Raw genomic sequence first — 27,801 nt, forward strand, 5'->3', positions numbered from 1 at the left:
TCACAATATACTGAAATAGCCAAAGATTCAGTGTTTAAGAAGGGTTTAAATGAAAAAACTGGATGTGTGCAGAAAATGAGTGTGCGAAAGTCCTTTACTTGATCTCCTTCCATACCAACCAGCTCCCCCTGGGGTTCAAAAGTGGCTTTAGTACCAGAACTGAAAGAAAAGGCAACAGGAATTAGGCAAAATGCAACAAATGCAAAAGAGGGCAGACACAACTTAGAATAAATGCTCTCTTTTATTATTCAGTTTACCCAAACATTTCAGTTTTCTCTGCAAGACCTGAATCAGAGCAGCAATACAGTCATTTGCCCACTGTAACATTTCCATAGGAGCCAGTGTGACAGACTTCTTGCACAGGACCCAAGCCACATAAAAACTGAACCACATCCTGCAGAGCAAGAGTGACAAATTGCTTGCAGTCATCTTTTCATTACCCAGCTGTGAGCACCACACAAAAAACCAAGAAATTTCTTAAGGAAAGAAAGTGACCTTGTGTGATTGTCTATCGATAATTCATGATTACAGAATGCCACAATCCAACAACTGAACTTCTACAGTAGGTTTGGTATTTTGGGTTTTACTATAAATATTTGATGAGATTTGTTTATTAGTATATTCGGTGAGTGTTTAGACATGAGCAAATTTTAATGTTTTGATAGATTTCATATAGAAATTGTTTTCATTCAGTACCCAAAGCTTTAGAAAATAAATGTTTCAGTAAGATCTGAATAAGACATGTACTAATGAGAGAGGTATAAGAAAATGCAGTTAAAATATACAAATTTCAAGTGCAAAAAAGAAACACCATTACTTCTCAACAGTTTAAACCTTCCTTCTCAAAAACCATCTCTCTTTCTCTAATAAAGCTAAAATACCAGCCTTTAAATAGGCAGCCCCACTATTCAGTTGGTAGGAAAGATACATCTATTGCACTAGGAGTACAAAGCTAAGAAGAATGCATAATATTTTATTCTTAAACTTATTTACAAAAATATATTGCACCAATCCATTTTCCTTTTTCCAGTTAATGTTAAGGAAAAGCCTATTATGTACAAAGTTAAAAACAGAAGTGCAAAAGCAGACTGAAAGAAACCAGAAATAAGTTTATTTAAAATGCTAAACACAGTTTATTACCTGACCATAGCCCACATCCAGTATGACCTAAAACAATTTGTACCAGATATATCTGCAATTTCAGAATTCCTTGCATTTCTCTGCAGAACAGGCTTTATCTTTCATTCTAGCCATCAGAGGGTCTACATAAAATGTAAAAGCTAATCAGAGCTTAGCTTAACAGCTTCATTTCTCCAGGGAAGTGATGCTTTTTTAGGTAAATTGAAAAAGCTACATAGTATTACACAAGTATTTGAAAGGTAGTGATAAATCAGGCATGATGGTTTTCATCCTTCCAAAACACCACCAGGAAAAGTTTGCTGATGTTTCAGGACTGATAATCCAAAGGCATTGCCAGTCCACACTACATTAGCACAGCACATGGTCCTGTCTCAGTCTACCTGCCACTGGGACTGTCATGATGCATTTCTGGCGTGTAGGTAAGGAGAACAATCATAACCCAGAGATGAAGCAAGGCCTGGGAAAAGAAAAGAAATAAATTCAGTACTGACAATCACCATCCACAGCAGTAGTAAATAGGAGAGCTCTCAGTGAGAGCTGATAGAAACTGTTTTGTAGAAATATTTTTATTAAAATATTTTTTCTATTAATCAGATACTTCTAAAAAAATAATTAGCATTTGAACATTGAAATGCTAAACCAGATCCTGAAGAACCTATTTACAGAAAACTGAAGACTTTACACAAGCAGCAAAAATAAAGCTGCCAAAACCAGGAGGAAAACAGCCTGTTTTCCTACAGATTTGTCTCTTTTCCTCCATGCCACAGAGACTTCAGCTGCTCCCTCTGATACCCAGTCCCAGGCAGCACACTGTGTGATGTGCCTCGAGTGACTGGTAAGCCACTACTCCTGTGCCAGCTGGCTGACACCAGTCTGTAAGCAGCCAAGCTCTGAGTTCCTTCTCCTTAACACAGGCACTGATTTGAGGCATTTTTATGAACTCTGTAGGAATGTTAATTCTCATTCAAATTTGGCTGAAATTATCCACTTAGAATAGAAGCTGCCTGGAGTGCAAAAAGGAATACATAGCCCACATTTATTTAAAAATATTTTTAAAAATTCAAGTTATAGTAGTCATGGTAAAGGTTTGAGCTGAAAAGGGGTAACTGCCACTGACTGCCCAGCTCTGTACAGCCACCATCAAGCTTCCCTTCAGACTGTAGCTTAGGCAGCAGAAGTCCTCAGTGTTTTTAACAAAGCCTGGCTTTCCACAGGTCCCTGCAGCTGACGGGCACCTGCCCTCCAGTGGACAAGAGAGGCATTTCACTTCTAGCAATTGCCAGCCTGACAGTTTTGCCTGATGTGGGTGAGCAATTTTTTAAGTCTACCAAGAAAAACTTCTCTTGCTACTTTTTCAGCTCCTAGAGAAGAGTGATCATTAGCCACCAAAAAAACACCAAAGTGAAGAGTCAAATATTAAAAAAACTCAAAAAATTGTCATTTTCCTAAATGCAATGCATGCAGGCGTGGCAGGTTAACCTTTGCAACTGGTCACTATTATTCCATATTTTACTACTAGAATCTACTTTCACAGGCCTTTAAATGGTGGTTACATAAGTGTATTTAAGACTAATATATTAAGAATTCCTAGGAAAAACTGAAAACTGCCAAGCAACGTGACTCCAAAATGCTGTTGTAAAAGCATTATTTGGTCCACTTTCCAAAACCCCACATTGAGTTGTTAATTACAGCCTTTTGAGCATCAATCTTTCCATTTAAGATGTACTGGCATATGAACTGGCTATGGAAATCTTGCACTGAAGGAAGCTGACTCACCATGTAGATGATTACAAAGACTCTTGCTATGGGGTATCGCCTCAGAAAGATTCCCAGCCGAATGCTACACAGGCAGCAAGAGAAAACAAAACACACAATTTAACACTGAGCAATAAATTCCTCTTACTCTCATTTCAGTCACCACAAATTCAAACATTATGGCTTTGTTTCTGTCTTGAATTTTCTCAAATACACACAAGGCTTTGTTGTTGTCTTGAATTTTACTTCATATACTCAAAACATTAAGTGGGGTGAGAAAATTCAGACCATAAAACTCTCCTAATTTTTTCCCAATCACAGAAATCCTGTCACAATGAAATTCAAGCACCATGGAAGCACAAAGGACTTTCTATCAAGGTATCTTGCTTTCAAAGGACTAAGAAGTATTACCAAATTTTGTTTTCTGTTGATATTTGTTTCAAGTTTTGCAGCAGACCTTTGATGTGAATACTGTCAATTCACCTAACTCCTCAGAATGGGATCAAGGCAAATTTATTGCTGTATCCAGAATGATTTCCATTTACTAATTCCCCAAACAGATTATCTTCCAAGGTAATCTGCTGCATTGGCTTAGAAGGCAGAATCTTGTCTTCATCAGGACTGAAAGAGTACAGGTGATACTCCCCCACTAATATACTTTTACAGTTTATGACAGACACGGTCAAAATCTCTCAAAGTAAAAAATGGAGAAGATGGATGTAATGAATTTGATTAGATATTTTTTCATAACTCAGGGAACCTCTTGCACCAAAATCTGTAAGAGCTTTGTTTAAATAACTGACAATCTGCAAAAGCTTAAGAATATTTATGTCATAGGAAAGCACAAGTGAAGTGGGTCAGTACTCATTTTATACCATACTGCAGAGCTGCATTGTTTTGATGTCCCCTCACAGAAGGGAGCCATACACACCACAGCGTGTTGCCTGAGCACGGCAGAAGGCTGTCAGGGGTTACAGCCTCACCTGAAGTGGTCGATGGTGCTGGCGGCCCTGCGCACCCTCCCGTACACGCCGGCCGCGCCGCCCTCCGCGCCGCCGAACAGCACGGGGACGCTGCGCAGACGAGCCCCTGCTGGGGAAACGGCAAAAATGACACCAGCTGCTGCTTCAACACAACAAACTGACAGTACATATCAAACATATATACAGATAATATACAAACAGTGATCAATATGATTGTAGTGTCATCCATTCTTGATACACTTACAATCAAGTCAAACTTTGTTTCAACTTAGTATATTTTTACAATTTATTAGTTTACTAAATGGATATCTTGATATTCAATTCCATCATGTCACAATAACTATTATTTGGTGTATAAAATGATGGGCTTGATACTGGCACAGTTTCTCAAATTTTTTTACTCTCATACAGTGAAACTTTCATTATCATTTCTGACACTAACTTGTACATTCAACAATTTTTTACTTTATTTACATTTTTACTATGTATTGACTTCATTAAAAAAATTGATAATGTTACTTCTGTGTAACTAAACTTCAGCTTTGATAGACAAAGAAAAAGCCTGGACTGTTATTTCACATCTCTTGGTGACTGCCCCTTGCTTTTGAAGTTACTTAACATATATACAAAATGACAGACTTTGATTCTGAAAAGTAACATCTCAACACATTGGATCAGCTGCTGGGGTTGTCCCAGAAATACAGGACTGACAAGCCAACTATATCAGAACCATGATATTTTAAGCTGCTTTTCAAGAAAAACAGAAAGCAAGGAAGGAAGAACTTAATTTCAACCAGATCAATTCTCAAAAGGAAGTACTCCATTCTTACTCTCCTCCTAAATCCTTTCTGCAAGAGAACACTTAAATCCTGTTTCTAACATTCAGTTTAAACCCCAAAATACTAGTTTATTTACACCTGTGACAGAATTATCCCAACAGTGGCATAGTGTTGAGAATTAAAGACTAAATTTGCTTTATTAAATTTACTGAAGTCATTTGCTCACAAAAAGGAGCTTCTGGTTAACTATTTTTATGATACTGGCTGCTGTAGAGAACGTCTTTAGAATAAGTGGCCTATTTTCATTTATTTTTCCTTACAAACTCAGACTTTCACGGAAACACATTAGGAAACAAGATAGCCTGGACTGCAGAAAAGACAAGAGTTGTAAGTATTGTATTTCCTTATTTACCTTCAGCACCATCAATGCCTGCCATGTTAATGGAAGGTCCATTTGCACCTGTGCCTTGGATGGCCTTCAGCTGTTGCTCCAGCCGTTCCAGTTGGTACACAAGTGAATTCTTCTCTGTGCTCAGGCTCTCTAACATGGTTTGCTTCTGAATTAGTGTTTCTGTCAGCTGATGAAGCCGATTTTCCAATTCTGTCTGACTACTACTGCTTAGAGTCTTGTTTGTGAGCTAAAAAAGCAAAGAAAAAAAAATCATTCTAAATTCAAACTCCAACCTACTGACATATTACAAAACTCTATAAGAACCTAAGTTTTTAAGAACCAAGTTACTCCACAGCAGAAGTTTTACAGGACAATGCCATCAAAACTATCACTGATGAATGCAATAAAGAGGAAACCTAATTTCAACAGTTGCTAACTGTTTACATTACACAAGAAACTCTGCAAAAACATATCTTTCTGTTTTCCACCTAGAATCATATGAAAGTTTCCATATAAACCTAAATTTGATCACAACATTGATGCTATGCCTCAGAGACAGGTTTAAACAGCAATCAATAGCAAGCTAATCCAGCCTGGCTACCATACCTTCAACTTAGTATGTAAAAATGTTTTCACACAATGAAGGAAAAACTCAATACAAATGGGGAGAACCTGATGCCATTTTACAGGAAAACGTGAATGAAATGGTGACAATGCAGGATATGCTGCAGAAGAACTGAGGATCACCAAGGCAGAAAACATGACTGCACTAGCAAATAGAAACTGCAAGGCCAGCAAATGGATCATGTGTTGGACATGGATGATGTCATCCAATTTGCAGAAAATATTTCAAGCAAATGGGAATCACCAGATCTGCCATATGTGCAATAGCTCATCTATTCACTCCAGTCCTGGACCTCAGCCACCTTGTGGCATCATATTCCACACAGATATAGCTTCATTAATGAAGAAAAGAATCATCAGGGATTACAGACACCCAAAATACAAACTTGGTGCCTGCAACCAGGCAGAGGCAGGTGCAGGTGGTCCAGAAGCTCAGCACTACCAGAAAATTAATCTGCCAACATGCCCAAGAAATCTGTATCACATCACCACCATTTCCAAATCCTGATATTGTAACTGCTCAGCTGACCACACTTGACTCCAGGCTGCCAACTTCCCCATTAACAGCCTACCTTCACTATGCTAAGGTAACTGAACAGAATGAGGCCTATGCCTCTATGCTGCCCAAGGAGACTGTGGGGGCTCACAAGTATGTGGAGGTTCCAAAAGGAATTAGACTGATACAAGGGGAACAGGTCCATCCACACAGCAGCAGAACTTAGTAAAGACTTAAACACTGACAATCCTAAGTGAACTGCTGATGTTGAGCAGGTACACAGGAGAGAAGGAGTGGCCAGGCTCACATGGTGGCCCCTACTGCCACGGCCAAGACAGAACAGTGGGCCAGATGGATCACGGGGTCTGCAGGATGTAACTTAGGTTCTTCAAACAGTTACAAGGATCTTAGCAGAATTCATAATGACCTAATCAAACTCCAATGAGTATTTTTAGTCTGCAAAGAGAAGAACATTGACCCAACACGCCCCACCTGGTCTAGTGGGGACAGTGGTTGATTTCCCCCCAGCCTTTATATAAAAGCACATACAACTATAAAACAGGCTATTTACATGGTTCCCCTCTCGTACTCCCTACTCTCAAAACTCTACTCTCTATTGAAAACAAGTACACTGTACCTCACTAGTAGAATGATTACAGATTCTTCAGGATAGTTTAGTCAAATGAGTAGTTCCTATCACTGTTTTCATAGCTGAAGGGGATAAAATTGTTTTCTATACACACCTGATTTCTGAGCTTCTGAATTTCTTCCTCTCTGTCTTTTATTCTGCTTTGCAAAGTATTCTTTGTTCGATACAGTTCTTCTTCAGTATAATGAAGTTCCTATAAAATTTATCACAATTACACATAAAAGATTTTACACATATATGTATTTTGAAAGACAAACTCTAGTTATCTTGAGTTTCACAACAGAACCAATATGCTGCAATCAAATACAAACTGAAATATTATCATAGTTACATGGATGGGGGGTATGGGGATAGAGAGAGCGGAGTATCAAGACACAATCTACAAGGCTAATGAAATTCTTTTGTGGAGACTGCCCTAATATAAATATTAATCCAGACTTGTTTACTAGGATTCACACAATTTCATTGGGACCAAAATTTTATCATCCTTACACTTTCACCATTTGTTGCAGTGCTATTTAAAATCATGTCAACAATGTAACAGTCACAAAATACTTAGGGGGTATCTGCAGTTCCTAAAATAAATTCATTAACTCAAAATACCATTCTTCAAACATGTTTGAAAACCCTTTGCATAGCTATCTATAATTCTCTATGACATACATCTTCTCTAAAGTTTAGGATAAATTAACAAAGCAGATAGGAAAGGAGAAGGAATATTAGAAAAAAAATTACTGAAGAGTAAATCTAACTGTTTTGTTACTCCCATGATTTAGTGACTATTTTAGCTCCCACTTAAAGACCTGTCAAGCTTATATTTTAAATTAAAACAATCTTCAAATCATTATGACTTCAGCTGTCAGTTACTATAGAAAACAGATAATCCCTTTGAACCACCAGACGTACAAAAAAACAACATCTCTACTTATTTTCCATCTTCAGTTTCAGAAACCTTATGACAATAGTTAAAACAACTCCCAGACAGAACTGACCATAATTATATTAAGTATCAACACAAGCAATTATGTTAAAAGCACATGTAAATGGGTGTCATCAAAAGGAAGACTCCAGTTTCTGCAATAACTGATTTTTTTTTAATTCACCTCACTCTTTCTATTGACTTAAAGCATATTCCTCAGAAGGGCAGGAGTAACAAAATACAATCTACCATCTGCCTTGACATAATAAACATCAGCTACCCATCAAGAGCAGACCTCGACTTCTGCCTTTTAATTAGTTCAAGCCGCGAGCATCCCATTAAAATGTAATATCTGAAAGGATAGATAATCCTGTAAGATAAATTGTTCCTAGCAGATACAGAGGACTCATGCTTTCTTCATTATCAATTCTCTTTACATGAGCTTTTTCTTACAAAGAAAATTTTTAATATGCAAAATATTTGTCCAATTCCTACTGCATAATAAGTTTGTTCACATGAAATACCAGTCTGCCTTTTCCCCCCGCTCTCTTTATAGTACAAAACTGCTTAAATCAAGGCAGAATTTGCTCAAAAAGATCTGACAGAATTAATTAACATAATTTTATCAGCAATTTCTCTACTAGAGCAGTTTAGAAGTAATGACAATTAGATTCAGAACTGAGTAACAAATGGATTAAATAAATTACCACTAAAATTGGTACTACAATGACATTGTTTTACAAGCTACAACTTATGTATTAATTGAGCACAGGATGATTCACAATAGCCACTTTTAGTATTAGGGTTTTTTGATATAAAAAATGTTACATTTGTTACTATATCACTGCTGTTTGATTGTTTCCCTGCTGAATAAAATTCAAGACCCTGATCAATTCTGTGCCCTCCCTTAGGATTCTGTTTATTCACCAGGATCTCTGTTCATCAGCAGTATCCAGAAGGCCCTAACCATGGCTTAATCTTGGCTACACTTTCCTTGACCTAGTGGAGTACTAGACAAAAAATTAATCAAACACTGCCCAAGTATCCAAATATTCTCTTCTTAAGCCAAATGCTCTGCTGATGACACCACACGGGGCCTAAAAAGAGATCCAGCTTTCAAGAATTCCTTACCTGTTTTTGCCGTTCTAGTTCAGCTTCTGCCTCTTGCTTGGCCATTTGATGTGCTGATATCTGCTCTTGCATGTCTTGAAGCTGCTCTCTCACTGACTCAGCTTCACTTACCTGCTGTGCCTCCATATCCTGAAATGAACACAAATACAACCATTTCACTAACATTCAAATGTTACTGCCAATCTGTCATAAGTAACAACAAAAAAGTAGTATATGCAATATTTTTTCAAAGGAAAAGGAAGGTGTGGGTGTATAGAATAAATTACATTTGGTCATTTTATACAGAATATTTTTAGTAACACAGCAATAAAATAAAAGCATTTTGTTCTTCATTTCTGCTGTCTTCCTTTCTACTGTCTACAGGCTAAATCTGTGCAAAATGGGCTTGCATGCAGCTGCTGTGTTGAGCCCATTGTGCCAGCAGATGGGCATGGATGACTTGGATTACAGTGCTTCAAGGATTAGTAGCTCTTGCAGAAAAGAATATAGGTGATGGCTAGAGAAATCACTATGATTGTAAGGAAAGAAATGCTTCCCTCAAAAGGAGCACACAGGAGGGAGGGAAGAGAGAAGTAAGGAAATAAATACGAGAAACAACAGACCCACAGTGTACAAGAGAACAGCCATTTGTCACAGTTAACTGCAAATACACATGTACATAGGTACAGCTACCTGCAGCTCTGTTCTCATCTGCTGAATTTGTCCCATTAGTTTTTGTATTTCTTCCCTCTGAGTGTCTCGCTCATGTCTCAGTTCCTCCAGTTCCACCGTGCTCGCTGTATTGCTATCCAGGCCTTCAATACCAGAGCCTTCTTTTAAGCTGTTTATCAACTTCTCTTTAGACTGAAAAAATAAGACAATACGTTATTTATTGCAGTAGTGAACAAGCGCTCAACTAGAATATGCTATGACTGGTTTATCTGTTCTTTTATCCAGTAAAGACCCTACATATTTTAAAACGAAAATATTTCCATATTGATAGTTCTTCTGATTTTCTGTATGCCATAAGACTAATATAACTGAAAGTCTGTGTTATCTGTGGAAGATAACTTAATTTACAAGTGCCTGGAATGTTAAACTTGTCATGGATAACAATTTTGGCCCTCTTGGTACTGAAGCAGACAAGATGCACACCAACAGACACTACAGACCCCTTTTTCTCCTGCCAACAAAATCAAGAACCAAATACAGCAGTAACTCTTCAAGGAAAGAGGATAAATAATTTTATTCAGAGTCAGCCTAGTGTTATATTGACACTGACTTGTGATTTTAGGCTTTTCATATTTACCAAGATGATTTAGAACCTGTCCTTGAACATTTGACTAAATTAACTATTCTAAGAAGAGATCTTTATCTTCAACATCTTGCTAAACAAGACTCAAACCAACTACATCTGGACATGGTATCTTTGACAATTTACATAGTACAGAACGTGGCACAAAATACCTGATTTTGCCACTGTTTGTATCACATTAATCAAAAGCAACCTTTCAGGACATGGAAAAATATTCTCTGGGTATGTGTTATGTATCCATTCTATGCTATGCTTCAGCCCCAGGCAGAACAGAGTAATATTCTTGAATCAAAAATACTGGATATGGCACAAATTGGTGGTTACTTCTACTGCAGTTTCATCTAACTCTATCTGGACTCTTGGATGGGGAACACACTGACAGATGATGCACAATAAACACAACGGTTCCCTTGGATTTATTTTCAGGTTCAGGACCTGAACTACCATTTCAATTCCCTAACCTCATCCATAAACTTAAGTTTACAAAAAGCAGACTGGTAGCTGTTCTATATATGTATCATCATAAATAAGCCCCAGGACACATTACAGGTCACATGAAAAAATATACCACAGGTTAGATTATTTGAAGCATAACACCTTAAAGCAGTTAAAGCACACAAATCACACTGTATTTCTTCACAACGGTGCTTACTTGGAGAATGCGAGTAGCTTTCTGTTTATAGTCTGTCAGTTCCTGTTTTGCAGATTCCAGGTGGCTTTTAGTTACTCTGACTTGCTGCTGAAGCTCGTCAGCTCGCCTCTTTTCATCTAAATACTTTCTCTCTGCTGCAGTTATCCCTTCTGCCAGGTTCTGCCGTTCTGCTTCCACTTTACTTAGACGAGCTGCAAACTCATTCTATTAGTAATAAAGAAACAATACTTTGTGTTTAAACACAGCCTCAACTTTAACCTAGGAAGGAAAAAAGAAAGTTTAAAAGCAACTACACAGAGCACACCACCTCACATCTACCACCTCCAACTTAAAGACTCATTACTGCTATGTAGAAAGAAACTGTGCTTGCTTAACTACGTGGTAAATAATCCAAACAAGAATATGCTTTTCTTTCCCTCGCCACAAATAGTGAGGGAATAACAATATTCCTATTATTCAAATTTATTTAGCAAACAAAAAGCAAGCTTGCCCCTCAAAAAATATTATCAATTTTAGTATGACATATTTTGAATTACTGTAAAAAAAAACCAAAACACACACTCTCAAAGATTTTCAGATATGCTATTATATGTAGCAAGGGCCAAATTAAGCACAGAAAACATTCTCTAACAATAATGTACTTGCATCTTTACCACAGAAGTGATCCTTCATCTTAAGATCTCACAGTAAAATTGTATAACAACATACCATGGAAAACAAAACTGATTTACCTTTCAAACATGTATTAACATTAAAGTTAGCAGAAAAAACCCCAGTAAAAATTGTCAACATTAATCCTCAAAAAATTTTACTCATGAAGCTTTCAAAATAACACGTAAGAAATAAATTAGCATCTCAAGGTATTTAGTGCAGCAGACAGCAGCACACCCTTCCAAGCAATTAGTACCCTGAACAGGAACTGAAGTCAAAGGGAGGAGAGAGCACATGGAACCTCATGGATCTGATCTCAAAATCAGAGTCTTCCTGACTCTTCATGTCTAACCTGCATTTGTTTGTAACTTTCTTGCTCTCGCTTGAGTGCAGAGTCTGCATCACGCAGCCTCTCCTGAAGAGTCTGAAGGGCTTGATTTTGTAAACTGCTTCCTTCACTGTGGTCTTGTATTATCCTGAAATAGAGACACACATTTATTGGAAAAGAAGCAAGCTATTGTGATTTTTCATGTATAACTATAACCTCCTAGCTTCCAGACCAGCTTTGAAAATTTGCCCAGTAGATTACTGCGTACAGACTACAGGTGTGAGGCCTGGAGTTAATGACCCACACTTCTCCTCCCTGGCCTATATTCTGGAGTATCCATATCCCAGCAGTGAGATAAGTTCAGAAAAATCTGTATATTTGTGGAAAAGCAAGTCTATTTTTCAAGAAAAAAAATTCTTGGGATCTTCAGCTTCACACCTCTGACACAAACATAAACAAAATGGATTTCAATAATCAGATGCCAACAAATGCTCTATTTAATTGTCTTGCTCCCACTGCCAAGTATGATAGAGGAGTTTCAGTGCAAACTTTAATCCTTGTATTTCAAATCTTTCCTCATTAGTGTATTATTTTTTATTCTTGAAGACATTAAATTATCTACCTTGATTTTTTTCAAACTTATTACTATTTGCAGAATTCCAAAGTAGGAAATTAAGAAGTACCGTGATTTTTCACTCTGCAGCGCTTCCAAAGCTTCTGTCCGAGTGCTTAAGAGCTGATCAGCTTCTTGCAACCGTACTTTCAGCACAGCTAGCTGTGAGTCTTTGGCACCAACTGCTTCTGTCAGATCATCCACTCGAGCCTGAAGGTCTCTAACCATCCTGTCACTCTTGGAATGGTCAACATTCCACTTCTCCACCTTCTCCCGGGATTTGTTCAGTTCTGCAATATAAGAAGTTGCTTTCAAGTTTACAAAAGTAGATATTTCAAGGTCTTGTAAGCAGTCAGGATGCAACCATCTCATTTCTTAAAAAAAATATTAAACATAACCAAGTTGAAGTAAAATGGAAAATTTATAAGCTACTGGGAAGTAACAAATGCCAGATTGGCTGTCAAAGCACAACCCAGAAAATTTTAGAGGTGATCTCAAAATAGACATTTCCTTCTGAGTCACACTGCATATCTCACCTGCTTCATCCCCTGCAATGGCCTACTGTCAAATATCCCTGTGCCAAGAGAAATGTTTGCATAAAGCATCTAGTTTAATTCCTGTTTGAGTTTATTGCCACATAAAAAACAACAGAAAAATACACCAGTCGTGAATAATGCCTGAATACTTAAAAGCTTCTGTTTTTAATCAAATTTCACTATATATTAAAATTATCTGGCTTATGCAGTTATTGTGAAAAAAATGTGGCACCTCAATTTATGCAGGAGTTTGCTCTCTGTTTTATATTTAAATTCGTACTCACATGTTTTACATTTCACTTGGATTTGAAGAAGCCAGTGATGTCATATTAAAAATAATCATTTTATATTTTTACTGTCAGTTTCTATGCATCAGAGACTATACTCTACTACAGCCAGAAAGCAGTCAGTTTGAAGTATTCAAAAGAAATTTACTCATTTAAAAAATAAGTATTTTGCAAAAGCCATTAAAATACAGGAAAAGTATTTTAAACCTGGCATTTCCTGCCAGTGTTTTATTAAGATGTAAGCTTTGCAACTAACTTGAACACATCATTTTAATCAACATTTGTTGTATCTTTGTAGCTGAACAAGCCTTTTAATTTCTCCCATCTCATTACACGGGAAGTCGTACATGCAAAGGTACCTGGAGAGTTTTAATTATAAATACACAGAGCATTGTTTCCTAGTTCACTAGCACTTTACTAATGCTATAGCTGAAGTACCTTCTTGTGTTTCTTTGGACCTCTGTATTAATGAAGCCACTTCTTGATTTAAAGACTGAACCTCGTTTCGCAGCAGCTGGTTCTCCAGGCGGAGGTTGGACAGCTCGTGTGATTTGGAATCATCATGAGCTGAAAGGCTGGGGCTGGTCACTGCACTCAGTGATGAATCCTTCAGGTCATTCCCTTGTGCTCCCAGGCCAGAGTCTGAGCTGTCTGGAGTTTCTGTACAGAGAGATGCAACTCAGAACAAATACATGTGTTTGTAAACTACCCTTCTATAAACAGTAGTCCCAGGTTCTGCATCAATGGTTAAGGAACAACGGTGATAATAAATCAAAATAGTTCATGCTGAAATGGAGTATGGAGCTGCTTCTCAAAAGCAATTGCACAAAACAGGAGCATTTACATGCATCATGCAGTGTTTTTGTTAATACTGCAAGACAAAACATAACAGAAGTTATAAAATTTTTTTATTACATAAATGGCAACTTTAGGATTTCAAAACATTAACACACTATTTATGACTTTGCTGCTCAGAGAAGTCCTCAGAAGCTGAAGAGTAACAGAAAACACTAAATATACATGGCAACTAAATGCAGGAATTTTCAGTACAAACTCATTCTGGTTTCCACTCAGGTTTTGCCAACATCAATTTTGTTTTCAAAGAGAGAACAATAAAGGAACTCCCAGTGGTATTCTGAACAAGTCCCCTGAAGGGAAGGAGGAACCAGCAGCCTTTTCCCATCATGCACACACACACATCTTTGATTAGTGCTGTGAAAGCTACAAACCCACAGCAAGAGTCTTGCTTCCAGCAGAGAGTTGGAAGCTTTGCAGCAATGTTAAGGTAAAATGACAAAGCAAGCCATGAACAAACAAACAGGCAATCCAAACATGTTACTGCTGTATATTTACTTCCCCTTGTGATCATTAACCAAGCTGCTTCACTTTTCTTACCACTGCAACAGCCCCCAATACCCCAAGCCCAGGGAACAGGAGCACACTGTTAATTCTGAGCAACACCACACCCACAAGCAGCAGCAGTGACAGAGGATTTCTTCCACATTTTCTCAAGTCTTTCTCCAATTAAGGGATCCTAAGAAGTGCCATTATCTTTCCTTTGATTTACTTACACAGCTTCCAACTTACGAAATAATTTATGCTCATTTCTGTGTCTGGAAAACTCAATAGACTAATTAAGCTAATGAACCAAGAAATGAGCCATTTATAGTACAGATTAGATTATAATCATGGCAATATACAAAGTATAGTATTAACTGGTTTTGTCTGCAGCTAATATATCATAAGATACTTCAACAGATTCTGTGCTGAATATTTAGATGACACAGATATATCTGTACAATGAACCTTCAAAAGCAGCGTGTTCAAATCCTATATTGTAACTGCATTCTTCCTTATTCAGCAGCTCCACAATGCAAACTCTGCTCAAAAATTCTCAGAAGAAAATGCAACAAGCCACACTGAGCAAAACAAATATTTCTTAAGCACCACAGAGTGAGGTCTAACATATCTGTATTAATTATTATTACTAGTAAACCTTACTGAAAAGTCATGGACTCAGAAAAATATTCACATTTGGAAATCATCTCTTTTTATGTCTATACTTTTTCAGCATACTTAATGCAGTAAGTAAAAAACTGGCATTTACAATGCTTTACATGCTCAAAGTACTCAACAAATAATGAAGTATTCTAACTACATTATTATTATTAACAGAACCACTTGCTTCAAACTTCTAAAATAAATAACAGCAAAGTAGCACAGCAACAAGGATGGAGTACAGACTAGACAGTCTGGCAGAGAATGGAACTTCTTGACACTTCCCAACCATTCTCCTTTGTATGCTTGACTTGAGCCCAGCCCCAGCTTTTGAGTGTCTGGCCTGGAGGCTCATTCAGGCCTCTGCATTTCGACTGCAGTCATGAGCTCCTGCTGGCAAAGCCAGAGGCTTTATCTCCCTGGCTCTCTCATGCCTGTGGCTCTACACCAGCCTGCCTGCATCCAGCTTCCTGCAGGACAAGCATGCCTGCCAGCTCACCCCTCCTGCATGCTGGAGCAGGGAACACTCAGCCCACGCCATCCCCTGCACTGGGCTACACAACATTATCCCTGTGTGGGTGAGAGTCACTCCTCCTCCCACAGGCAGCACCAGCTGCAGGCCCAAGGGACCAAACGAAAGCAGCAGCACTGTGCTTCTGCACGGGGACATGTGGGGCTGGTGCAAGGTCACACCACAGCTCAGAGGGGTCAGGTGAGCAGCAGCAGCAAGGCAGGCCCAGAGCACAAAGGACTTAGGTACTAATCATGTTTTCTGTCAAACCAGCACAGCATCTAGGACTGCCCCATGAGGAGAGAACCTGAAGGGCCCTGCTGCACCTCACCCATCTGACACACTACCACCATGAAGTGCTTCAGGAAGTTTCATCTGTTACCTAGCCTCACCCTAGACACACTTGGGGTTTAAACATCTCTAGGTTCAATACTATTTAGCTACCATTGCCTTGGCTCCTGAGGGAATGATCTTCAGTAGTTTTTGCACTCTGTGTACTGGTGGACACAGAACTAATGCTTGAAGTCCGAGAGTGATTCTGAGGAACAGGTGCCTTGCTCTTCTCCTTTTTAGGATCTATCCTTCCATTGGGGTCTTTCTCTGAACTGTTGAGAAAATCAAATAGCAACTCATCATCAGGTTCTGACTTTTTTCTTCTCACAAAATGTGAGGCAGCTCTGGGTGTGGAAGCATTTTCTACTGGAGAAGCTGCCTCTGAGGATGTCCTCCGTGCTGTTTTAACATTTGCTGTTCCTGCCAGGATTGTGGCCTTTTGGTGTTTAATATTTTCAGCTGCTGAGGAGATGTAGGCTGCTTTGGATGAGGTCTGGTATTTCAGTTCTCCAGTATGCTGGTGCACTTCAGAATATTCATTGGCAGAGTCCAAGTTCTTGTTATCATAAACTGCATGGCTCGATGTGTCTTTTTTGCTCAGAGCTGATGCAGCTCCTTGATCAACTCTGTTGAGCAGATCCTCTGCCTTTCCAGCAAGATCAGCAAGCCAAGACATGATGAGTGGCTGTTGATGAACTCTGTACAATTAAAATTCCAGCACCATATGCTGTGAAAAACAGAAGGATTACAAATCAGATTGCTGCTGCTGAGGCAAGATGTACTGTTTATCTTAACAACTGGAGGGTTAAGCTATCAGTGCTGCAGTTATTACAATATTTTTCTTCTATTCATTTGGTATTTTGCTGTTCCAGTAACTAATGGAAATAAACCAATTCAGTTTCTGAGAAAAGCAGACCAAACCTAGGTCTTTAAATCAAGGTTATTAAAATGAGAGCACCAGTTTCGGGTATCTTCAGCTGCTACAGAGCATAACAAAGAGAAAACAACTATGCCTTACACGTTTGGCCTGCAAGTTCCTGACCCGGCTCAGGCCAGGACCTTCTCCCGCACAGACTCTGCAGCCGCTGCCTGTGCCGTGACACCAAGGCGGCGGGCAGGTGCGTGCCTTCACCCGCACCGCGGGCCCGCGCCACCGCAGCGGGGCGTGTGCCCCTGCCCCAGCCCCCGGCAAGGCGGCGTTCAGAGGGGCCGCTGCCCCCCAGCCCCAGCCCCGCCGCCCTCTCCAGGCCCGGCCCCGCTCAGAGCGGCCTCAGCAGGGCCCGGCCCGGCCCGGCCTCACCTCCTGCAGGCGCGGGGCAGCCCCGGCCCGGGGGGCGCCGTGAGGGACCGGCGCCTCAGCCCCAGCGCTTCCGGCAGACGTGGCCGCCTTTCCGGGGGCGCCGCGCGCAGGCGCACGGGAGCCGCCCCGCCCCCGGCGCGCTCCGGCCCCGCCCCCGGCGCGCTCCGGCCCCGCCCCCGGCGCGCTCCGGCCCCGCCCCCGGCGCGCTCCGGCCCCGCCCCCGGCGCGCTCCGGCCCCGCCCCCGGCGCGCTCCGGCCCCGCCCCCGGCGCGCTCCGGCCCCGCCCCCGGCGCGCTCCGGCCCCGCCCCCGGCGCGCTCCGGCCCCGCCCCCGGCGCGCTCCGGCCCCGCCCCCGGCGCGCTCCGGCCCCGCCCCCGGCGCGCTCCGGCCCCGCCCCCGGCGCGCTCAGGCCACGCCCCCGGCGCGCTCCGGCCCCGCCCCCGGCGCGCTGAGGGCGGGGCGGAGCAGGCGGCGCCCCCTGGCGGAGGTTTCAGTAAGCTGTGAGGCCGGCCTCGCCAGGAGCTGCGGATGCCGCAGGATCACAGAATTATCTGTGTTGGGAAAGAGCTCAAAGATCAGCCAGCCCGGCTGTTGGGCCAGCACTGCCAAACCCGCCAGTAAAACCACATTCCCAAGTGCTGCGTACTTCTGACTGTAACATCCTCCCCTGTCACCTGTGACTCAGTGTCTGCGACCTGCAGTACTCCAACCATTTCAAGATTTATAGCTATTATCTCTCTTCTTTAAATGCTTATTCCTAGTAAGGATAGCTGTTAAAGTGTACATACACTTGAGACACACTTAAAGCACTACACAAGGTTTTGTTGTTGCTCATCCTCTCATCCCTCTTTATTTCCTCAACCGTCTCTACCCTACTCTACATATCACAGCTAGCCACCACTTTCTTCACAGAGTTTCTTTCTACTCATGCCTGAAGAATCTGCAAGAATGTGAAAGAAAACAACACTTACACCTCCTGCCACTTCAGACCCTCCTCTACAGAGCACCTGTTGTCCTCCTGACTAGAATGCTGAATGCATGGCTGGTGACTTACATCTATATTTCCCCAGAGCTCTGGTTGTTATCTTGTCAGATCACATCTTACAAGTATTCTCTGGTTAAATTCACTGCTAGGCTGTTATCAAGATGTTAACAACATCTGAATGTTGTTACCTGGTTTACAGAAGTTTCCTTACATCTTATAATAGTAAACCTCTTCCAACGGGGAACATTCAGTGTTTGGAAAGATTATGAAGCGTTCCTCTGTAGGTCAAAGTCTTCAGAATATTTGTCTGCAGATATAAATTATCAATTATCATTGGGCACGCTTAGGACTTAAGCCCAAGCTGGAGACATCAGCCCTGCTGCCTATTCAGAACACACTTGTGGCACTAGTACTGGCATGAGTTAATCAAAAATCCATCCTGACTCAGTGCAGATTAAGCAACACATTGGAAATAATAGTAATAAACCAAATGAATTCACAACCTTCAACTTTTACATCACGTGAATCAGCTGCACACAAACATAATTTTAATCAACGTGAATGTATCACCTTCTCAGGCAATAAGAAAAGCAGAGATTTTTAAGAGACTTTATTAATTACCAGTTTACACTTGTTTTACTCAACTTGTTCAGCCTTCAAAACATGTTACAAATCCCTTCAATGGAAAATCCAGGTATGATTGTGAATATTTGAAATATTTGATCATTGCACACCAGAGGGACATGAACAATGTTCAAAAGAAACATGACGGGCCAAAGTCAATGCCCTAGATTACCTCTGTGTTTTACACAGGGGGTAGAAACAAAGCATATTTCAATCCAGAAAATATCCTATTGCACCACTGCATCTAGCAAGCCCTTCTCTGCATTAGAGTCTGAAAACACGTTCAGGAAATATACCCACACCAGATAATCAGCAAGAGGAATTAAATTCACATTTTAACATGTCCCATTCCACTCTAGAGCCATTGCATGGTCCTTGTTTGACTGAATCATCTTACAGATGTAAACTAGTTTAGACAAATAAATGGTTGGACAGAAGTGCCTTTTATTCAAGATTACATAGGCAGACTCCCAGATCACATCTGAACTGCCCACAGCCTGAGAATTTCCAGTTCTTGCAGAGGACATCATTATTTACCTCAAAGTAAATTCCATGGCAACTCTCTTTCCCTGTTCATGCAAAATCTTTAAAATAGGGATCTTGTATTGATAAAGGGATTGGCTAAGAGTGGGAGAAAACAAATGCTTTAAGTCCTGTATAGATTTCAGATTGAATTGTTCAGTTACAGAATCATTCCATACAATAAATCATACTTTATGTGTAACCTTGGAAACAGTTATTCCCTCTGAACGCTCTGATAAAATGTAGTAACTACACTACATTTTCCCCCCTTATCTAGTGTCTCACATGTGATGTGTTATCTTTGCAACTGCCTGATTTCTAGAAGACATAAAGGTTACAGCAACACCATTAAAATTTGTTCTATTTATATTTTCACAATCACTGATAGCCTCCAAAAAGAATGTTTCCATTTATAAAATTAGGAAAAAATAGCAGAAAGTTTACTGGCTGAGACCCTGAATAAGTAGTGATATCTCTATCTCTTTCCTTGGTGCTTCTTTAAGATCTGTATTTTTTATTCCCATAACTGATTTCCTCAGATTTTGCAGGGTGGTGAAGAAGACAGAAGAAGGAAAGAGAACTTGCTGCTTGTTCCACTGACCTATTTACAAAGTCCCTCAGGTCTGCTGCATCAGCAGTTACTTCTAAGAATGCTGTGACTGCCAGGCTGAGTGGTGAGAATATTAAATTCTGTCACAAGGGCCACACAGCTTCATTAACTACCACTGAAAACTTTACCCAAGGTGTCTTTTCAGTTTACAGGTGCCCTCCCCAGGGTCCAGGCCCTGCTCTGCCATGCTACACATCTTGCTGCTTAGCTTGGCAGGTTCTGGCTGCAATTCTCTGTCTGCAAGCAGAAAAAGGGAGAGATGCATATCTAGCTGTAGACAAAAAATTAGACTTTCTGTACAAAGCCTTTAGATCCCTATTCATACTTAAAGTAGAAGAAATTTTAAGCTATAATTGACAGACATTATTTTTGCTATTATAGCTCTCATTGTAAGGAAATTTAAATAATGAAGCTAGAGAATATCTGCCCCAATAACTATAACACAGCAAGATTAACTCACTCCCTCAAAACTCATTGGAAGAAAACATTTGGGGCTTTAGGTCTGATTTTTTTTAATTCAAAAAAGAGGCAGGCTCAGCAGGAAGAGGCAGGGTCAGGCTCAGGAAAAAAAAAAGTTTTTTAATTACTATTTCCCAATTTGAGCTGATTCACAGGTTCTTCATTGTTCATTAAGGTAAATTTTTAGGTAGAAGAGGCAAAACAGATATGTAATCACATGACTTGTACTAGGTTAATCTCTTCTCTAAGTATACTGAAGTAGAGCTTTGGCAGTTAGTTTCTGTAAAAGACTGTGCTGAAAACCATAAAAATTGCAAAAAATACAGCAACAAAAAATAAAATTAAAAAAAAATAAAGATGGGCGATGTCATCCCCATTGAGCCTTCTTTTTCATGTGTTGTGATATTAACACACAACTACATATCTGGTCTAAGGTCATGCAGTATATTAGAAGCATGCCAAATATCAAGGATTGCAAAATGAGGTGATGGTCACTGGATGAGTTGCTACCTCAGCTTTTATTTCATTCTCAGCATTCAGCGTGTGGCCTCACGCCACTCGTCACTTCAGCTCACCCCTGAATAGAACGGTATGAACGTGCCCACAAGTTCTTACTGTTGTCTGTGACCTTGCCTGACTGTGTGTGAGCAGAGGGATCAGGTCCTGCCCAAAAGGCTACTGTGAAAGCACTCTGTGCTGGCTGCTGTCCCTGCGTGCACCCCGAGGCAAAGGAGGGTGCACAGCCTCCTCCAGCTGCCTGGCACAGCCTCACCCACACTCCCAGGGCTGCCAGCTCTGCCCATGCAGCTCACACACCCACACTCCTGAGACAGCTGCTGTCACTACCTCCACATTCCAGTGGGGAATTGAGGTATAGTGAGCAGGAACTAAAGGTGAAATCCTTCTCCATGCCTGAACAGAGCAAAGCTGGTTTGGTCCGGTCAAAATGTACAAACTCTGGGGATGGATCATGCTCTGTGCTAGTGAACATGCAAGAATTTTTATCACCAGCCTTCAGTGCACTTCTGGGATCTGAAGGTTTGGAATTTGTCCAGATGGGACTGGCCTCTCACAAACAAGGCAAAAAGTCACAGCCCTGATTGGAACATAATAATTTTCTTGGTTAAAAAGGCAGTCAAAGCACAAATCCCTCTCTGAAAGTGGCCAGCTGCAACTAGTGAGGGAAGGTACACTAACAGGACAGAAGGTATTTCTCAGCCACACTCCTTAGAATTTTGACTCAGCCAAAGCCAAAGGGAATATCTGCATTTAAAAGGCCTTCAAAGATATTTTTTCTTTTAAATGATTTAATAATTAATAGAACTTTTCAAAGCATACAGGTGCAAAAGCATCTCAGCTAGAGAATTTGTAAATAGAGGCATACTTCTGTTTTGCTGGACCCTTCACACCCCCACGCCCCACCCCCTCATCCCTTATTATTTTCCTTGGTATCACTGAATGATTTATAAATTGAAAATTATGAGAAAGCAGTTCTTCCATAAACATGTAGCATGGAAATTGTTTGGGTAACCTGACAGGAGTCTGAGGAGAAAAACTCCATTTTCACATGAAATGATGAACATTCTTAACTCTGCCTAGTGGCTGTAACTGTTGGCACATGAGTTTACAAAAGGTGCAGGGGTGCAGTGTAATAGACCCTGGCTAAAACATGTAGCTAACCCATGGCTGGAATATTTGGAGTTAGACCACTCCTCATTTTTTCCCTCTGTTGCTCTGTGTTGACTGTTGCATCTTCACTTTTGTGTTAAAATGAAAGACACAAAGTTATGATGTTCTTGTATTCCTTCTTCCTCAGTGTCACTCAATTGTATTAGGAACACACACACACACACACACATTATTTCAATCTTTCTGTTGTTACTGCTTGTATTTTCTTTTGTTGCTCCTATTTCTTTATTTTCCTGTAATAAATCACAGTGACAATTTTTCTGCAGTGAACCCACTACCTTATTTCCTTCCTCTATATAAAAATTACAGAATTAGCATATTCTAGTAGGAAACAAAGCCAGCCCTCCTAGACAAAGGCAGAATTATCAAAGTTAGGACATGAAAAGTGTCTAGTGACATTTAAAAAAATAGCAATTTAAGGAATACCAAGTCCAGAGAGTAAAATGTCATTTAATGATTTAGGGTTTTGATTTTTTTTTATTCTGTCATATGCCTTTCTTCATGCATTTTCATGACCTCAAGGTACTCAGAATAAGTCTTTGAAAGGGTAGAGGTTTACCTCTAACAAGAGATGCAATCTGATGCAAAGAATGGAAGACCAGCTCATGGTAGGAGTGGTGGGTCAAAGATACTGGGCCGGTTTGGCAACTTCCTGCCTTAATTGTGAATTACATGGATTAATCCTGGGGTTGAAAATGTATAGATTGTCAGGGCAAGCTTGACCATAAAATGGGAGGAAGCATATTTTAACCAGCAGAGAGAGAAAAGAGCATTATTCCTGACAGTAGCAATGGGCAATGCAACTGTTTGAAATCCAAGTGCAGACATCCACAGTGATACTGCAAACATATAATATTATTTAGACACGAATTGTGTGCAGGAAAAAAATCATTATCAAGAGGAGGCATGTAGTGAAGTTTAGGAAATGTGCCAGTCAGATACAAGGATACCTAAATCTGTCTGCAAGGAACTAAATAGACAACAGAACTCAACTTCAGGGAAACCTGTTCTGACTATCCTATTTATAATTGGCTTTTTTTCCCCACAGTTTTTGTGGATATTCTGAAGGTATGAAAATGCTGATGAACTAGATTTGCAATAAATAACACCATTAAGCCTACTGCTGGCCATTATCTTATTTCACAATTTTTAAAATACATTCCCCATTGCATAGTCACACAGGTTGTTTAGAAGCCGCTCCCAGTAAGGACATGTTTGTAGTATTTTAACCTTTAGATTCTTTCCCTTTTCCTCCTCTCTGCTTGTTTCCTCTAGTACACACTGTTATTCCCTTGAATTTCCTGATCATAGCAATATTTGAGGATATCACCTCACACCTACTTTATCCTACACCGAACTTTTGGTTTTTTCCATGCAACTCCATTGACTACACTTCACTACAAACATAGGAAAGTGTCATCTGCAGAAGAGGTACATAAGGCTAGAAGTTATTTTCATTTTTTCTGTAGGTTGAAAATAGAAACCTAACCTGAGTGCATTTAGCTTTTCTGATGAGTCTACTCAGGTCTCCATGCAAGCTTGTGTTCAAGGAAGCATTTCTTCATTTGCAACTGACACTGTTTTGCATGTAGTGACCACACAGTTTTGCATTTAAACTTTCTGGAATATGTATTCAGACTTCCCCAGATACAAACATAAAACTGTTACATGCAGACAGTTCCTGGATGAGGATGTCTCTAAGCTCCATCTTGAGCATATGTGTCTGTATATGCTCCTACTCCCCTGTTCACAGAGTAAATCTCAGCTTCTCCTTCCCCAGCAGAGTTCTGCCTGGAGAAACAACCTGATAGAAATATGACATTTCCTGGGACATCGTTGTCTTTCCCCATAAAGCCCATAGGAGAAAGGAACAACCAAAAAAATTCTTTTGGTCCTGAAAGAAACATTTTTTTTCCTCTGGTGCTGTCTCAAGTCTTTCTTTCTACTTGTCCACCTATTTTCAAGAAAAATATAGGAACCCACCATATTGAATATGGTCAAATACATACAGTTAAAGCTTCAGAACAGTTGAAGAAATCATGTACAAAGCTGTAAGGATAGGATTTTCCCTCATTCACTTTCAAAATGTATGTGTATATATTCCCCAAGTGAAGTCAGTGAACTATCTGAATCCCTCTTCTTTCCAGACTTGTATAACCTCAATTTATCTTCATGATGCTGCTATGCCTAATATTAACTCACTCTTTCTTTCTTCTCTTTCTTCCTTCTTTCTTTCTTTCTTTTCTTTCTTTCTTTCTTTCTTTCTTTCTTTCTTTCTTTCTTTCTTTCTTTCTTTCTTTCTTTCTTTCTTTCTTTCTTTCTTTCTTTCTTTCTTTCTTTCTTTCTTTCTTTCTTTCTTTCTTTCTTTCTTTCTCTGTGTCACTTTAAGTGAGTCGCTTCTGATTTTCCTCTCAAAATAAAGATGAACATTCCCTGATATCTAAGATCACCCCGTTGTTAATCCATTCATTTTGCTGAAGTGAGAATCTTCCCTTGTTTCAAACACACAGGATAACCATATCTGATGTTTGCCTTTACAAGGCAGCTAGTCATGTGTCAGTGCTAGACGGACAAATCTAATCTCATTGCTAGTGAAGATGTGGAAAGACCAGGCTCAGCAAATTTTTTCATTTATCATAAACTTGTTCCACTCTTCACCTTAAATATTAGCTTTTTCTTCCTAGAATTTCTTATTTTGTTTTGCTATTAATTATCAAGTTAGTGCAACTACAAAGAATAAGCATTTGTTAAAATGTTTAAAATAGGCTAAGGAAGCTTAAAAGCTATACACTCTAAATTTGATACATTTATGATGCCAGTCCATTCTTTCCCAGCTAATGTATGTCCTTGACATTAAAAAAAACCCAAACAAACAAAAAAACCCCACCAAACAAACAAAAAAAAATAACCCACAAAAAACCCCCCAAAAATAACTTGATCTATTCAGCTGCTCTTAAAGGAAAGTGTAGGTGCACTCCAAAATGGCTTCCTGTACACTTTCTGAAGTATCTATTCTGCTAGATTAAAAGCAAAATCAACTTTGCAGTCCAAATTTTGTCAGCTGTTAAGTTAGTGTCATGGAACCATCAACACCTGTGTTAAGACATCTCCAGAGCTGTGCCAAAAATCTGGAAAACCTCTTTTGGGGAAACCTGTGTGTTACCAGAACTATGACTGCAATGCCAGCACTGCCAGTCCAGCCTGGCGTTAGCAACGTTGGATGTGGGAGTTACAATTCTCTCAGAGTGCTCTTTGCAAAACAGAATCAGGGCTAAGCTGCCCACCCTTACCAAATGGCAGCCTTCTGGTTTGTAGGAAAGCTATTGAAAAAGAAACTACCTTATCTGCAGTTCTGAAGTTTCACATTTGGGTCTTCTTTTTTTCTTCTTTAGTAAACACTTTCAGAATTTGGTAGCATCTTAGATACCATTTGTAGCGTGTGGCTTTGGTGGGTTGCTGGAACTGCCTTCCACAGAGTTAAAGTTTTGAGACATATGGGTGGTGGTTACTTTTGCTTTTTAGCACTGTCAGAGCCAGAGCAAATTGTTTCACAGCATCATAGAATGGTTCAGGCTGGAAGGGACCGAGATCATCTTGTTCCAGTCCCACAGCCATGCCAGACCAGGTCACTCAAAGTCCCATCCGACCCAGCCTTGAACATTTCCAGGGATCCAAAGCTTCCCTGGACAATCTGTTCCAGTGCCTCCCCACCCTCACAGAAAAGCATTTCTGCTTAATACCTAATCTAAAGCTGCCCTCTTTCAGTTTAAAGGCATTGTCTCTTGTCCTATCACTACATATCCTTGTAAAAAGTCTGTCTCCCTGCTCTCTTGTGGCCACATTGAAGTACTGGCTGCTACCAGGTCTCCAAAGAGCCTTCTCTTCTGCAGGCTGAATAATTTCATTCCAATTTCATAAATCCATCAAGGTTTTACCACTTATGTGCTCTTCTCTTTTGAAAAAGATGGTATGTACATTTGTTTCCAATTCCTCTCTTCCATGATAGCAGCAGTTACAAGGATCGTGCTGGATTCCTGCTGCAGGTGATGTAGCTACTTTTGTGTGAGCCTCACAACTGTACCTTAGAAACCTCTGCTTACATCAGCCCATACACCCAGCTACACCTTTCACATTTTTCCCTTAGACAAGCTTCCCTCTCAATCCAGGATAGCTTCCTAAATTTCTACCACTTTCTATTTCTACCATTTCTATTTCTATCAATCGGAGAAATAATTGAATTCAGTACTAAAAAATCTGTGTATTACTCAAGTGTCTTCAGTATCTGCCCGATACATTTCAACAGAGATTTATGATTCTTGTAGCAGTGTTCCCGTGTGTCTCACAAAAAGGAACATCTTGCTGATGTTTATTAATGCAGAAGTTACAGATAAGTTATTTGGCAATGACTGTATTAGGTTTCTCAGAAGTGACAGCTGGCACAAGGTGTACTTACCTCATGTACACAAGGTGTACTTACCTTATGTAGTCCAGCTATGAGAAACACCTTTGGACTTGGATGATGGGTCAGCAATACTTTTCAGTGATATTAGATATCTTTTAGGGCAGGAGGATAATAAAAGATATGCGTAACCCACTTGGCTACTAGGCTGGAATTAAATGAGGTGAAACTAAGGTTCCTGGTTTGTTTTTTTCTTGCTGGATAATCAGCATGGCGATCCTTGTCAGTTGAAAAAGGTGATTCCTGAAGTGACTGAACTCTAACAGCGAGACTGTGTCAGGAGCCATCTCAGGTCACTGGGCACGACTGCTCCCGAGAGGTATTGCTGAACAACCTGTGATGACCTTTTATATTTGTGATCATAAGCAAAGCTTATGATCTGTGCAGACAATGCAAATGGCAGAGTCAGAGCAAAACTATGACTTTCTGCAGACATTCAAAAACAGTCGGTCACAAAATGCAAAGTTAGTTGTTGGGGTTTTTTTTTTACGGATATGCGAGTGGGTTTTTTAGTATGCAACGAGGGAGCTGGTGTGCTGCTTTACGTGGTTTATTAGGCGAAGAAACACGCGCCTCTACTTTTCACAGAGGATTTTGGCTTTTCCTTCTCTCACGAAGCGCAGAGGGTGCCCGCGGCCAGCCGCAGCCCCCGTTCCGCTGGCCCGGCGCGGCGCGGCCCGGGCCCGGCAGCAGCCCGGGCAGCGCGGCCATCCCCGTGACGCACGCCAGGACCGTGAGGGGCCCTTCGTCCTCTTCCGTCATTTCACGGATTCCCTTTGGCGCATCCCTCTGCCTTCCCGCTCTGGGTGTCCTGCCTCCCTCTGCCCAAAGGCACGGCGCGGTTCCAGCCGGCACCGTGCCCCGTTCGTGCCCCGTTCGTGCCCCGTTCGTGCCCCGTTCGTGCCCCGTGGACAGCCTGCGCAAACGCCTCGGCCCCGGAGGCTCCCGGCGGGCGCCCACAGCGCGGCGCGGCAACGCGAGAGGAGCAGCCCGGGACTCCCGGGACACGCGGGACCACGCGCCTCAGCCCGCAGCCGCGGAACTACGAGTCCCAAAAAGCTTTGCGCGCAGGGCCCGCGGCCG

At 40.7% G+C, this 27,801-nt stretch overlaps 1 protein-coding gene and 1 long non-coding RNA gene across 6 annotated transcripts; one reads left to right on the top strand and one right to left on the bottom strand.

Moving 5' to 3' along the window:
• Positions 1 to 222: 222 nt before the first annotated feature.
• Positions 223 to 27,510, bottom strand: GOLGA5 (golgin A5). Of its 5 annotated transcripts, none has more exons than XM_064423534.1 (13): positions 26,737 to 27,510; positions 16,182 to 16,797; positions 13,667 to 13,888; positions 12,476 to 12,695; positions 11,817 to 11,940; positions 10,814 to 11,017; positions 9,540 to 9,710; positions 8,868 to 8,996; positions 6,912 to 7,010; positions 5,070 to 5,295; positions 3,879 to 4,035; positions 2,917 to 2,980; positions 223 to 1,597 (listed from the first exon to the last, which is right to left on the bottom strand). In XM_064423534.1, the coding sequence occupies exons 2-13, from the start codon at positions 16,744 to 16,746 to the stop codon at positions 1,517 to 1,519; spliced, it is 2,262 nt and encodes a 753-aa protein (XP_064279604.1). In that variant the 5' UTR covers positions 16,747 to 16,797; positions 26,737 to 27,510; the 3' UTR covers positions 223 to 1,516. The 5 variants fall into 5 exon arrangements, with proteins under 5 accessions (XP_064279604.1, XP_064279607.1, XP_064279606.1 ...); XM_064423537.1 differs by lacking the exon at positions 26,737 to 27,510 and adding an exon at positions 17,371 to 17,509 and having other exon boundaries at positions 3,879 to 3,984; XM_064423536.1 differs by lacking the exon at positions 26,737 to 27,510 and adding an exon at positions 17,371 to 17,509 and having other exon boundaries at positions 3,879 to 3,987.
• On the top strand, positions 17,863 to 20,665 carry LOC135302716 (uncharacterized). Its single transcript, XR_010364274.1, has 2 exons — positions 17,863 to 19,049; positions 20,041 to 20,665. It is a non-coding gene; the product is annotated as an uncharacterized LOC135302716 (long non-coding RNA).
• Positions 27,511 to 27,801: the final 291 nt, after the last annotated feature.

The sequence above is a fragment of the Passer domesticus genome, chromosome 6, assembly GCF_036417665.1.
Source record: "Passer domesticus isolate bPasDom1 chromosome 6, bPasDom1.hap1, whole genome shotgun sequence".
NCBI classification, from domain to species: domain Eukaryota; kingdom Metazoa; phylum Chordata; class Aves; order Passeriformes; family Passeridae; genus Passer; species Passer domesticus.